The 15,542-nt window shown below is 39.6% G+C and overlaps 1 protein-coding gene across 2 annotated transcripts in view; it reads left to right on the forward strand.

The window, feature by feature from the left end:
* Positions 1-15,282, forward strand: part of trappc9 (trafficking protein particle complex subunit 9) — a 285,018-nt gene extending 269,736 nt beyond the window's left edge. Inside the window, exons 21-22 of one of the 2 annotated variants that reach the window (XM_084738852.1) lie at positions 11,986-12,209; positions 13,981-15,282. In XM_084738852.1, the coding sequence (XP_084594978.1) occupies positions 11,986-12,209; positions 13,981-14,160 (404 nt within the window). In that variant the 3' untranslated portion in view covers positions 14,161-15,282. Of the gene's footprint in view, positions 1-11,985; positions 12,256-13,980 lie in introns of those variants that run through there. The other variant, XM_084738851.1, reaches the window with a different exon arrangement.
* The last annotated feature ends 260 nt before the right edge of the window (positions 15,283-15,542 follow it).

Genomic DNA, 15,542 nt, shown 5'->3' on the forward strand with positions numbered 1-15,542 from the left:
AGCCAAAAGTACTTACAGCAAAGAGTGTAGTGAGCAGCAGTTAGCAAGTATTCTGGTGATATTCTGTTCCCTATTTGTTTGGAGTTACCCTTGACAAGTGGCCATATTTTACACATTGCCCCTTTAATGTAGGTAGTTAACGTTCTTTACCCATCTGTCTGTCCCCCCAGTGGCAAGAAGGCCCTCGACATATGACTAGAAGGCCTGTGGGTAGATCTTTTGTTAATATTTGTGTATGTATCATTTGTCTCACGTTTTAAACCAAACGGGAAGTTAACATTTAAAGCAAGAGAGCTTTAGATTTTGAGAGCAATCCTTCACCCAGATTTGATCATTGTGTCAACCTGCATTTGTATTCATTCATTATTTTCCCCTCTTATGCGAGAGTCTCTTCAGATCTATTGTGATTCCCTTTTAGAGTACCACTGAGTGCTCTCTTCTACCCACTTGTCGTAGTCTGACACGTAACAGTAAGTTGCATTGTTGAACGTCTCAATAAGTGTGTGTAAGCATCTTAATCCTCATATCCTCACAGTATTCTGTCTGCTTTTAAAAGCCTCATTGAGTGCGGCTGAAAGTGAAGGATAAGGATGCTAAACAATGATAACCTTGGGCGCCACCATTCAGACAGTGAGCTGGCAGAGTACACTCGTGTTCTTGAAGAGGAAAATGGTGAGATCGAATGGAGGGTGAAAAAAAAAAGGTGAAGTATTATTTGAGTAAACATAAGTCATGTAGCCACCAGTGGGGAATGAATGCGGTGTTGAATGTTTTGGATGAGTAATGCTGTTGCTCCCGTGGTCCTGATGCTCACACAGCAGCGATGAGTGTGTGCAGGCTGGGAGCAGCTCGGCTCGGTTAGGTGTCCTGTGTGGAGACGAGCCAATATTAGTCCACAGAGCACCCAAACTGTTGCTGCAACATAACCCCCAATCTTTCTGCCACGGGCTGCTGCTCGCCGCTGATTGAAATTATAGCACCCAAGCTAGCCTGCCTGTTTGTGGGTGACGCTTCTTAAATATGTCCTGCTAACAGTGAAATAATTAAACACAGTCAGTGTTGGATTTCAAAGAGAAGCACAGATGGACAGAGATTACTCAGACCTTTTAGAAAGATGAAGTTTAATCTGCAAATTTATGGTTGGTTTGCATTGCCTTTACGAATTTACTATCTGTTAGGCTGCATATGTTGCTACAGGGCTGCCCAAAATGAGTAGAAGTCTACAGTTAAAGATGTATAAGACGCTTGGCCTAAACTGATAAATGTGCAAATGTTTCACGTCCACTTCAAGTGAGTGGCAAAAAATCCAAACATGTTGCTGGCTTCTTTTCGTTGGAGCAGATGGAATCTTTAAACGTCTGCTGAAGGAAAAGACAACCGATATCAGGCGAGTGGTTGTTATGGGGATAATTATAAAAGGGGCAGATGGCTTAGGGGGATATCGGAGGCTGGCGGGTTATTTTTAGACTTACTGCAGCACACCTCAACCTTTTAAAGCACATCCTCGGGCTCCATCGGAGCATTCATCAATGACCCTGCCTGGCTATCGGCCACTGGCCAGGATGAGCTGTTAAACCCTGGTGACCTGGTCATCTGGGGCAGAGCACAGCTCTTTGTTAATGTTCGTCCTCGAGGAGGAGACGCTGCCACTCGAGCATGGTTAAACTAGTTCTGCTTTGATCTAGTCTTTTTTTTTCTATTGGTGGAAACTGTTTAATTTTAAATGTATATTTACATTTTAGACACAAGTCCTGTTTCTGTTTTGAAGCCAGGAGAAGCCTCCTTTTTACCCAGTGATGATTTGTTGTGTTTGAATTCATCAGCTGTTGGACTGTTTATCACAGCACACTGAGATTTGCAACCAAATAAAAATCAGTCACACATCATTGTGCTTTGTATTCCAGAGCTGGCTGGCCGTCTTTGTCCACTCACTGATTGAGTCACTGGTAAAATTTTATTTCATAAAGCCATTCTGGGCAAACTACCCTTCCATCTCTTCAAAATAAATTTCACAGAGGTCCTGTGATAACTATCTCAGATCGCATAACAGAGCTGTCTGTCCACAATTTAGAGGGTAGGACGGACATCCACCGTGATTTCTGCTCCAGCCACATGGAGTAGTCTTCAGAAAGATTTGAAATTCATGAATGTAGTTTTTCTGGACTATTGTGAACCATAGTAAAAATTAACATTGTTAAATTTGTCAGTACATTGCCTGCGTTGTAGTAGGGGTGGGCGATATGGCAAAAATATCATATCACAATTTTTTTATTATAAAATCACGATTTTACATGTATTTTTGAGACTATTTTGCAAGTTCATGGTCAGTGTAACCAAACCATTTCTGTATGTGAAACAGTCCTAAAAGTCTTGAACAGAACCATATCTTTTGCAAGATAAAAGGTAACTGCTTCTGTTACCTCTTTCCACTGCTTCTCATACAGAGTGCCTTTATCAAATGCCTGTGTTAACATTGTCTGTTTGGGTCTAGCTGCTGCCTCTGGCTGTGGTGCAGCCAGCGGTCCCCTCACTGTTTAGCTCTCAGCATGCTGTTTAGTTTGTCATGTTGCCATCCGACGTGTGAACCGTCTCTGTGCAAACTTTGCAAATTACCTTGGTTTGCGCCATGCCATGGCTCTCCATGTGGCTACCGCTACACACACAAACAAGGAGGCGGGTAAGAAATTGCGTCACTGCCCATAATTCGCTATGATTGGTCGGTCAGGTTGACGATGTAATACGTCTGGTGTGTCGGTGCATCAGCATAGAACTGCAATTTATAGAATGTGACCTAGACGATCCATACGATCTCCTCACTTTGGCAGATCATCTACAGGTTCTAATCCTTCACGATCTAATATCATCATATCGCACATTTTTAGTTTTGTCTGCAACATTTAATGCTGCCCTTACTGTCTGTAAAAGAAAAGCTCTATTCACTGCAGATTAGGACCTGACTGATCAGGTCGATGCATATACTAAAATTAGGAACTAAAGAAATAATAATTTTACATTAAAGGTTATTGTCCAGAATCAGGGCACTGAAACAGCACACTTTCACCAGGATTTTTAATAATTGTGAATAACTATAAATAAAAAAATACAAATTGAGCAAAATATATGTATATGTTCCACCTGAATTTTAAAAAAAGGATCAAATATACATAAAATCTTTCCTATAAAGGTTAGAACAATTGGCAGAGTGTATGTTTTCATTTTATTACAGTGGTGTTGATTATTGGACTTCCACTCCTCCATTTTATTTCCATTTTTTGCTTTGTCTGAATCTCCTTTTCATTTGTAGGAGTTTATAGATTTGGTGTCGTCCTCACTTTCTCTTTTTCTTGTCGAGGCTCTTTTTCTTTTTTCTTTTTGTCTCTGTAGTCAAAGGCATTATCCTTTTTTATTTTGGAGGAATTATACAGAGGTGTGATTTATTCACTTCATTCATTTTATAATTCATTTATTTATTTGATTATATTTCTTTCATTTTTAGGACATATTTCATTTTGGAGAATAATTGTGCCTCTGTGGGCACAATTTCTGAATGTCTATCCATTCAGTAAATGAAATTAACCATTGACCACAAAGAAATGTACATTATGTATTTAAAATAATATGTGAAATATGTACAGTGTATATATAATATAATAATTTCATTAATTTCATAAGTCATGCAACAGTATTTTTTTGGCATGCTTTCAGTTATACAAACAACAACAACGTGATTCTCAAAGAACTTGCTAAAAATCTTGATTTCTCTTCTCTTCTGTCAGGCTTAATTGCTTTTTCCACAAACACACACACACACACACACACACACACACACACACACACACACACACACACACACACACACACACACACACAGTATACAGATACTCTTGCTGATGTAATCAGTTTTGCAGCAGCTTTGTTTAATGAATGTTTCCTACATACTGTACACCACAGAAATGTCATTTAACATGAGGTGCGATGAACATGACGTCTATATTTGTTTGTCTGGGATTTGTCCTCTTCCCCCTCGTGCTGCACAATATTTTGAGTGAATCTTAATGAGCTGAATCGACACCCGGCGTGAAGCACGGCATAATCCTGTAAACACTGGCAAACCTCCGAGTGTCGGCCGTCATCTTTATCTTCATGGGTGACAGCGATATGACGAGAGGCGGAGAGGCTTGTTTAATCTCTGAGTCGTAGTTTGATCTGTTGCGTTCATACTCATACAGGGAGGGAAGGTGTCGTCTCTCTCTCTCTCTCTCTCTCTCTCTCTGCCTCTCTCTCTGTTTCCCTCCTGGTTGCTGTGGCGACGCCTGCCGCAGCGCTTTGCCTCTGCAGACTCCAGCAGCAGCATCTGGGCAAAGCTGAGCGCCTGCTAACGTGGAAGACAAACCCATCTACACGTGTTACGTAACACGTTGCAAGAGCTCTACCTGCACAGGCAGAGGAATAAACAGATCAATTCCTCTCATTCCTTACAGTGTATTAATGAACCTGTCACAACACAACAAATCAGTGCATTAAAAATGAGCTGACTGTAGGCCTGAGACAGTTATTAACAAACTGCGCTCCCTTACACACTGTTGATGGACCTGTTGCTCGTGCAGCACTTGTTGGAGCAGTGTTTTGTCGCAGTGATATTTCTCCCTCCACATCCTCTTCTTCCCTCCTGATGAGCTACCTACTCTGTGTTTTGTGGCCTGTTTTATTAGTACAATTCTTCTAAAAGGCCAACCTGCTCCTCTTAGCTCACTTATCTCCTCATTTTCTGTTCTCCTCTCAAGCTCTCCCTCTTTTTCCTCCTCCCTCCAGATGATATCATCATCAGGGCGGGAATAAAAGAATAAATTACGCATCTTTGTAGCTGAAAACAGTGTTCCTTTAAATAATGTGCAGCTAGGATGTTAACTACATCTATTACTGAATGACTTGTTTCTCAAATCGCAAAAGCCTTGATTTTGATTGTAATTTACATAATTAACAGTGTCTTAACAAGCTGAAACAAATGAAAGTTTCATAATGACACCCAACAGCAGTAACGTTTCTCGACTCAAGTTAATTAACATTAATTTTGTTGAAGAAGAAGAAACACATCATGAATATTTTTGAATGTTCAGAAACACGGCCTGGGTTGTGTCTTTCAGCTATTCATAAAATCAAGAAGAGAGTCCCTTACTATCTAAATAATCAAAGTGACTGCTTCACGTCAGACAGATAGCAGGTTGATAACAGGCAGCTCAGCGGCTGTCGAGCATAACTGACAGACAACTGGTGAGCAGAATTGTTCAAACTCTCAGTTAAAGTTTTAAGCACATCATACTCTATTATTGTTTTAAGCTGTTTACCTGTGGAGCTTGTCCTGTCTATCTGAGAAACTAATGTTAGCCTGTCAAATGTATCATTAGAGGACATTAGACATTAGACATTAGACATTAGAGGAGCGATTCGCAGCGACTTAAACACCATTTTTGAATGTGATGATTAGATTTGAATATTGTTACCATCCCTGCTAGGCCTAAAGTAATCTCACCCACTCCTGGATCCAGCAGCCTCATATTTATTGTTCACTTTTATGGCAGTATACTTCTTATGGTTTCAGTGATTTCCAATTTTTGAAAAACCTTAAAAAACCCTACTTTGGTGACTATTTTGTACCAACTGCTCACTCTGCAAGCCTTTAACAACTGCTAGGCTAAAAACAAGTCCTACCTAATCAGTTGCAGGCCACATTTAGACCTTTGTCATGGCTCAGAAACTGATATCAATATTATACTTGATATGAGCCGTCAAAGTTAGGCACAATACGAGGTGAATAAATCCATTTTGCTTCGTCTCCATCTCTGCTATTGATCTATGCAGTCACAATATTGGAGCGTTTGAGATCTGCTTGGAAACAAATTAGGAAAGCAGATTTCATTACAAAAACATCTGTAAAGCTCTTAATTCTGAACCAACTTAACATTAAATTTGGTTTGTTATAAACCTTAAAAGTTGTAAACATGATAGTAGCGATCAAATCAGTGCTATAAGCTATAAAATATTAATCTTCTGAATAGCCAAAACTTCTTCTGGGACATGCAGGTTCAAACCACTGAAAAATCAAGTGTAAATTTTGTTGAATTTCAGCTTTTGTGAGTTTCTCCAAATATGTAGATTTCTATATCAGTTATGTTCTAGTAAAGCCGCCTGGTTGCTTGTAATGCTCTGAATAAATATCAGAATGTTCTACATAAATAACAAAATATTCAAAGTAAATGTTTAAACTGAGAAGTTTGGACTTATCATGGCATTGCAGTAGGTGCTTCAACATCTGTTGCTTGGTGGAGATCTAATCTTTTGGTTGAGTGAGGTCAAGCATAGCACTAATATAATGTTTTACTAAATGTGAGCTAAACTGGTCTCCTTTTAGAATGAAAACTAGCTAGATTTTCTTTAAAGTAGGTTTTTCTCACACCGACCAGATTAAAGAAGAAACTTTGGTGGACCTTAACAACAACAGCTGAGCTATTTTATCTGTTTTCATTCATGTAGAAACAAGATATATTTGTCATAAATCTTGTGTGACACTTTGTAGACCATAAATACAGACTTCTTGTTTAATTTATATAAGATAATCATTATAAAATGGAGTTTTGGTCAGAGCAAATTGCAGTTAGAGCCTGAGGGATGTAGCCTGGACTTACTCAGCCTCTGGGGACACTACATTCCTCGACATACCTACTCAACAGAAGCTCTGTGGAGGTGAGCTAGAGAGCATCGGTGCAGTAGGACGACAGCACTCAGCTCTGCACAACAACAAACACACACACGGCAGATGCTTTTAAAAAGCAGCATTTTGTCATGACCTTTCGAGTCCTCACTGGGAAAATGTGAAGATGTTTGCTGAGAGTGCCGAGGGAACCACAACCAATCGGAGACCTCGATCTCTCCATTCTCAGTCGGTTTAATTGTTTTGAAGGTTACATAACAGAAGAATTGGATATTAGCTCGTGCCATCTCATCTCATCAGTGCTAATTTACCACAATTGTAATTAAAAAAAACATAATAACAAGGATTATGATATACAATTGCATGTCTTTTTGAACACAGTTTTCCTTGACGAAGTGGGCCACCGTTTCTTCCCACTGCTTGTTTTTCTGCATGTCGGGTATCCAAATCAGTCGATTGCCTCGGTGCTGATGCACAATCCAGGATAGCAGAGTAGAGAAACTCTGTAGCAAATGTTCAGGCTGTGGGTGTGTGTGACAGAGGCTTGTGTGTGTGTGGGAGTTCATCAGCTCATTACAGACTAACCATTCTCTTTTGTTCGCTTTTAATGTGAAAGAATTTATTTCCAGTTTTAGAGCCAATGTAGGCTACCTATAATTTGCACATCTCCTAGCAACAAGACTTTGAACAAACTAAATATAACTACTTGCTAAGGTGTCACTATATGCACAGTGCTACTGGCTATGAAAGGACTGTGATATATGTGTGTGTGTATGTATATACAGTATGTGATCGTGTGTGTGCAAGTGTGTCTAAATGCTAAATCACCAGATGCCTTTCAATGAAAGCAAAAATCCATGAGATTCTGTATGCTCTTCACAGCAGTAAGAGGTAACTGAAATGAAGTTTGATCAAAAACAAAAATGGTAATTTTATCATCAGCAGTTTATTTTGGTATATTCAGTTCATTTCAAGAGTAGAAATGTAAAAAATAAAAATAAAATGGAAGTGCATAAGAACAAAAACAAAATCAAAACAAGTGAACAAAATCACTGGCAAACATTTGTTACAAAATTGCAGCAGTTCAAAAGGAGTTCTGGTTCTATCCTCTTTCTCTAGTTTTAATATTTAAACAATAAACTGTGCGATTTAAATGAAAACTCAACCATTTACCACCAGTGACCGTATAGTTTCTATCAAGTCAATGAAAAAGAAAAATCATTCAAACAAAAGATCAAGACGATCAAAGCGAGTGCCGACCAAACATTCAAGCCTGATGCAAGCAGAGCGTCACAGTTCATCTCATATCCATTAAGAATATTATTTACAGAGCCTTTGAGATTTGCACATGCACGTTTTCACGTCATCGCTGCAATTATTCCTGATGTTGACTCCTTTGATTGTGACACAATGACAAATGATTTTTCATTTGTCCTCACAAGAGTCTTTTCTTCTCAGGTCACGTTTACTTTCCCTCAGCTGAAACCACCCCTGGATACTGTTGGGTACTTTATGATTTAATACTTTGTACATGATTTGCGCAGTCAGCCAGCTCTTTGAATTTGCTTTTTGTTTTGATAAAAAGTTGGTTTGTTGGATCTCTATAATTGGCTTTGTTTACAATTCTTATGGTTCTTTAGTTTAGAGAACCGTGGTTATTAATGTAGCCACATGACTAAACCAACCGACTTTACCTTCTCATACAATGTGAAGAATCTGCAGGTAAACGGCCACTGAACAGAACATGGTTTCTGTTACAGTGTTGTCCAAACACATTATTTATACATGTGGCTGACAAGTTTATTGCAATGTAAAGCCTCATTTACATCTCCACATTTACATGCGATGTGTGTCTGGTTGTCTTATCTGGAAGAGGAAAAAACACGTGTTAATGCAGGTGCAAATTCATGCAGAATGCATTGCAACAGGAATGCAAACAGTGTCTCGAGGTGATCTGGCTTGAATTGTGATTGGATTGCAGCCAGGTGTTAACACACTCAGTTTGGTCACATTCTTACTAAAAAAAAGAAAGAAAAGTAAAGAAAAGAAAGAAATTGGCCCAACGAGTTCCTGTGATCCCAGCAAAACGCCTCCTTCCTCAGCAAAGGAAAATAAAGCAGAAATAGCTGCAGAGCTAATAATCAGCATTTTTCATTAGCTTGTTCTGTACCTGTCCAATTTGGGTTTGTAATGAAATGAAATGTACTTGTTGGCATTGCTTTATTTCTCTCTGTTATTGCAATCACATGTGACATGAGAATTGATGAATAGCAGTTTAGTGCAGCATTTAATAACTGCTTGGATGCTGTACAACATTCAGCCACAATATTGTCATCTCACTGCTCATGTATACGGCTTGGTATTACTTGAATTTTATTATGCTTGTATCAATATAAACCATTAGTTATATAAAACTTGATCTGGCAGTTTTTAATGCTCAGTGTTTGTATCAGGGGCTCTGATGATTCTTACTCCTTGTCCTGATGAGTTGGGACCAATCCAATATCTGTATCTGATTCTGATGCTGACTGTAGTTCACCTCACAGATGCACTGATACAGATTCCACAGTCTGATTTTTTCATGAATAGTAGTCCCTATTTTTTGTCTCCCAGAATTTTATTAGTTAGGCGTACAGGTGGAGCTTGTCTTTAAAACACTTTATCACTTTTATCACTCTGTAAACATTTATTTTTATGTACTTACGCCAAATGAAATTTGAGTTTCACGTTAATCAGTGCTTTAATCAGTTCTTCTGATGTGTCACTCTAATAACTGCACTGCACGAATGGCGAAAACTGAGGTCCACTGATGTTTGCCTATGTTGGGAAGTGAGTGGGTACAAATTACTGATAGAGCAAATAAAAACAATGTTTGTTATCTTGTAATAATTCTGTATGATTGTGCTAAAATCTGAAGTCACACCTGGACTTGCCTCAAGGCACAGCAGTTTGGGAACCACTGTGTTGAGGTATAGGTATTGGCAGATATCCAAACTCAAGTATCAGATGGGAACTTTAAAAAAAAGTGGATCAGTGCATCACTTGTACTGACCTAAAACTCATGATACCAACAGCAATAATAACAATATCAATTATTTATATATTTCACTCACTCTTAAGAAGTGGGACAAAGCCGTGGTTTGAGGGGTTTTTGATTTTTACCCTTCAGATATGTTGGAAAATATATTTTAAAAATCAATTTTTTTAAAAGATGTCAGTTGTTTATTGAATAGCATTTTTTGCAGCAGAGGACCTGATTGTTGTCAGCTTCATAAGATACACAAAAAATCTTAGTATTATCATATAAATTGTTTAAAAAATGTTTAATGTTTTTGTTTGCATGGAGTAAAAAGCTATTTCATTCCATGTTTTTTAATTATATTGACAAAAGTACAAATTTCAGTTGATAAAAAAGTTTTTTGTTTTTTTTTTCGTTTCACATCACAGTCATAGTGAGCTGCCATATTATTTTTAAAGTTGGTCAGAGTTCTCGTAATACTAATCAAAATACACCTTTTTCTTATTTGCCTTTGATTTAAAGGGCCATGGATTTGACTTTTCATGGCCGAGACATGTCTGATAGCAGTGTTATTTAATTAATTTGTCAAAAAGTATAAAGTTTACCAGAGCTTGAGCAGCGTTCCTGCCTTTGTTGAAACCAGAAAGTGAGGCAGGGGTCCTTAGGGTATAGCTAAACCTTTTTATGCCTGATTAAATAATGTTTTTGTAAAAATCTGACAGAGATGGCAAGAATCTGGGACACAAGTTTAAAGGGCCAACATTTCCCCAAAAAATATGTTTTGATACAAAGCTAATTATACTAGCACATATTTACACTCATGATATCACAGAGTGTTGCTTAGTCAGTCTGTTGTTTGTTGTCTGTTGTCCTGGTAGTAGTATTTTTTATTAATTTTTCTTTGGTAGGACATGATTTGTCCTATTTCTCAAGTATGGGTGATTTACATACATGGGTGGAATCAAAACATCACAATGTTTTCCCCATAAATAAATGGTATAATGAATAATGTAGAGGGTGAAGTCAGAGGAGGATAACATTTAATGACTAATAATGAACCGTCTAATAAAAGGCCGTTTATTTATTCATATTTACGTAACAAAATCTTGAAAAAAGCACCTCCTCTGAGCCCCTCAGTGAGCTGCTGGTTGTCTATGTTGACTGAAGTGTGCTTTTAATACAGACGTGGAGCTGAATGTCACCCTCCTGTAGCTGCAGCCTCCCCGGGGCTCTCCCACCGACTGTGACAGCACGGCCTCAGCCGCCCACACCCACCCTTGCCTTCCCCTCCTTCCCCCCCCTTCCCTCCTGCTGGAACGTCTGTCTATCTTCCTACCCCCACCCTCGACCCCCAGCCCCCACCCCCCTCGCTGTACGCAACAGATCGGCGCACCGGCGGCACCGAACGCAGCTCGCCTCTTTCATCAGGCTGTCACAGGCTCAGCCGCCCTGACTCACAGTGTTTATCACAGCCGCCGGCGTGACACTAGAAAGCGTATGACAAACCGGCTTGCGTGCTTGTGCGTGCGCACGCCGCCGTTACTCTCGCAGGACTCATTACTCGGGTGATCTCTCTGAGCACCCCCCCTGACTCCCCCATGTTTGGAGTCGGTCTCCTCCTCGGGAGCGTGCGGGAGCTCAGTTCACTGAGCTCGTTGTTCAAAACAAATCATCGTGTCTCCCTCTGCACCTTCGCCAAATAGGGGCCACATCAAGAGTGACTGGCCCCACATTAGCGGAATTGAATTGAACTCACTCAGTGTCTCTTGGTTGGTTGTGACAGGAGAGAGGGAGGTATAGCCGCATGAGAAACATACTTCAGCATGTCCGTGTGTGTGGGTGTGTGTGTGTGTGTCGTTTTGGGATTGTTCCAACAATCTCATTCGTCCAGTCTTGACAGAAATTAGTCATGCATGAGATTAACAGGAGGGAATTCAGTTTAATACCCACGGCTCCGGCACTCTCAACTCATGTCAATAAAATGTATTTTGGGACAAACAAAGCCTATTGATCCTCCACCAGAAACTGTATGATTGGCCATTAATGGCTGGGCAGGGTTCTGATGAATACAAATGAAGTGGAGATTGGATGGGAATCCTGTGAATGACCGCGCTCAAGATTTAAACGTTGCTTTGAAAGGTCTTCATTCTTGTTTCAAAGAATTTCCTCAGAGTTCCATTTTTGTACAAAATGTTGGACAAAAGACCCTTCCCCTTCCACTCCTGCTACAGTAATCCCTTTCTTTTTTTCTTTCCAGATGTGCTGGTGAATGGAAAGCCATGTGACTGCGATGTCATTGCCGACTGTAAAGTGGGTGACGCTGTGAGCCTGGAGGTAAAGCTGACCAATCTGAGCAAGAACTCAGTGGGGCCCCTGGCTCTGACCGTGGTGCCCTATCAGGACTTCCAGAACGGAGTCCAGAACTATGATCTGGAGGACGCAGTCACCTTCATCGGCTCCAACACCTTCTACATCGATACGGTCAGTTGATGTCATTTCCAGACAAACAGCATGGAGATGAATTTAACACAGTTATGTCACATTATGTAACTAAATAGCAACTATGACAACTGGTAAAAAGAAGTTCAGAGTGGGTTCAACTTTCACTGACTATTTGAGGACATTGATTGAACTTTTAGACCATATTTCACCAGGATTTGCAGCAGTGACATTTTTCATCCTCGACAATGTGCAATAAAAGCCTATTGTCTTGGGGCCTCATTGAGAAACTACATCCAAATGTCTCAGTTGAAAGCCAGAAGAAAAAAGACGTGCAGGTCTCATATCCCAGTTGCCTGGATGACAGTCCTGTATTTACCCCGCTCATCCACTGCATCTTCTTGTCTGTTTAAGTGTTTTTGTTTACCTTGGGAGGCTGCTGGATTCAAGAAATCCTGCTGGAATCCATCTTGCCAGGCTTTCAGTAATCTGTTTTTGTCCGCACCAAAAGTGGTGCAGCCAATCAGCATCAGGACTACCGGCTGCTACTTAAGCTAGCTTTAGATGTGACGACACCAAGAAGTGTCCATAGAAGAGACTTATTTTGAGCAAACAATAGCGGCTCCTGAAAAGGTTCATCAAGAGTTTTGTCTGATTGATTGAAGTTAGCCCGTGTGTTACATGTTACATGATAGATGGTTCATCCGCCAAGTGTTTTTTGAAAGTGCTTGCCCTTTTCCAAACTACTTCAAACAGTCTGTTGCGTTTATAGACTGTAAATTTCTAATTCAAACAGGACAAATGTTTTAACATTAACATTTCTCCACAACAAATGTTTTCAAAAATAAAAATTTCATATAAAAAGTGACAGCCCTAGTTGTCACTCATTATTTGGTTACACAGCAGCTTCCACTGATGAGTGTCCACAGGAGGACACCAAATACCTTATTAAACACTTATATCTGTTTACAACTCTTTATATTGTGTAATAAACCATTTATTAAGTGCTTAAAAAGATGCTCATTAGGTGGACTTAGATATTATACATACTTACATATTGGTTATACTACTGATGACCAGGGTCCATGCACATTTAAGAATTTGTAACACCATGTTCTTAAAGCAAAAAAAGAAGAAGAATTCCCTTCCTTCCACTCACTGAGATTTATAATTAGTTTGTGTTACATAATCACGGCCGCTTTTGGTTTTGTCAAAATTACATAAACATTGTGTTTGGTTGTGCAGACTATAACATAGACATTAATGTACCTCTGGGAACAGCAGAGGCAGGCATGACTTTTGCTGGATTACATAACTGCAGCATGTTTCAAGTCACTGTCAATCATGACTTGAAATGAGGAGAAACCAGCATCTGTCTGTCAGGACAAGAGAAATATTTAAAGATCTGAACCAGAGAGTGCTTAGCAAAATAGGATAAAACTCAGGTGTGGTCGTGGCTAAAATCCTTTTAAAAGAACCTCATCAGAAAGGAGGTTCTGTCTCCTTCAAGAATGTTGAACAAGCTGAAGGCGATGAAAAACTGCTCGGTTGACGACAGAACAAAGAGTTTATGGTCTAAAGAGCAGATCAAAGAATCCCCCGTATTCCTGAATGTGCAAAACAACTTAATTTTGGGAATTGTTCTCAACTGACAGTGGAAACACTGCACTTGTTTATGTCTTTTCATCAAAGCCGCAGTCAGCTTTAACTCTCCGCCAGTTTCACCCTGGCTGACAGCGTACCAGCTTCATTATGGGGGCTGTTAATGATTCTCGCCGCTGTCTGTCTGTCTGTCTGTCTTTGTCCTCACCAGGTTAAACCCAAGGAAAGCTCCGTTTGTGAGGGCGCCCTGCTCTTCCTCTACACCGGAGACTTCTACCTTAATATCAAGTTCCAGGACGACAGTGCTGGACGAGAGCTTCCTTTAGCCTGGTTCACTCTGCCCAGCGTCCACATCCGAGCCATGGACGCTCCGCTGCAGGCCGGGGCCTGAGGGCCTGGACGAATGAAGGATGGAAAGTTTTGTCGCTGATGTTCTCTGTAAATACACACATGTAAATATCACTTTGGGTAATGCTCCAGTTTCCAGATCTTGTAATTACATGGCAAATAGGTGGTTATTGCCAAAAAACATTGACATCTCTTAGAAATTACCCACAAATTACCCCAAAATTCATGGTTAAGTGTGTGATATTTAGCAAGTATGAAAACTGAGATTTCTTCCAGCTTTATTGAAATTTCCCCCGACAGTATTAGCACTTAATAGCTGGTAATTTCTTGATTTCTTTTAATACATTTCCAATAAAGTAATGCAAAGTAAATTGACCAGCCATACAAATGCTGCTGCTGTTTTCTGTGAAATAATGAATTATCACGTAATTCTTTGAAAATTCTTGTTAATTACAATCAGATCATTTCCCAGTTTGCAGTTGATGATTGTGGTTAATTTCACACAAAGTTCAAACATGTGAAAGGGTAATTAGCACCTACTAGCATGAAAATGACTCTTACAGATGATCACAATCTTAAGATGAAATTTGTGAGTAAGTTCAGAGAAATTTCAAATATGTTACTTTGTATTTACCACCAACTACTTGAAACTGGTACTTACTAATTATCTTGCTAATTTGAGGGTAATTTGTGGGTAATTTCCAAGAAATTTTTAATCTATTACTTAGTAATTACAGCCTATTTACCGTAAAATTATGAGACCTGGAAATTGAAGTGTTAGCTCATTTTCTTAAAGGTCACAGCATGTGTGCAGTAGAGTGTGAGGGGATTTTAAATGTTCTTTTCAAACAACTTGATTGTTTTGTTACAACTCATTAGTGTGCAGGTGTGTTCAGACAAAGTGAATTTTCAATTTGAATAAAAAATCAGTCTACTCCATAAACAAGATGACAAAAGAGACGCTTGAGGGAACTGACAGAAACTACTGGAATTTCTGAGTTCTGATCTGCCGAACATAAACTCAAGCGGACACACTCCTGCACAGTGTGTGCGCTGCCATGTCCAGGAGCTAATGATACAACTAAAGTCTGCACAATTGGCTTTTGGGGTGATTAAACACAGACTGTCCAGTGGGCAAATGAAGGCTTGGACGTAAATCAGTTAATTTCAGTGGAGTCTCTTCAATCATTGGATTTGCTTGTGGAGGCAAAGCAAATTTACCTCGTCCTTTCATTTTGAGTTAAACTTTGACACATGAATTCACACCGTTAACCAACAGCAAAACACATTAACAGTGCTGATCTTTGCGGGAACAGAGCCGGACAGTCCAAAACGGGGCCAGATTATTAGCTCAGCTTTTATTAGTTGTTCCAATTTTATATAACGCTGCTCTGCGAGAGTATAAAGCTGCCAGATTCCAACGGG

The sequence above is a fragment of the Lutjanus erythropterus genome, chromosome 16 (assembly GCF_056507025.1).
Source record: "Lutjanus erythropterus isolate fLutEry1 chromosome 16, fLutEry1.hap2, whole genome shotgun sequence".
Lineage (NCBI taxonomy): Eukaryota > Metazoa > Chordata > Actinopteri > Lutjaniformes > Lutjanidae > Lutjanus > Lutjanus erythropterus.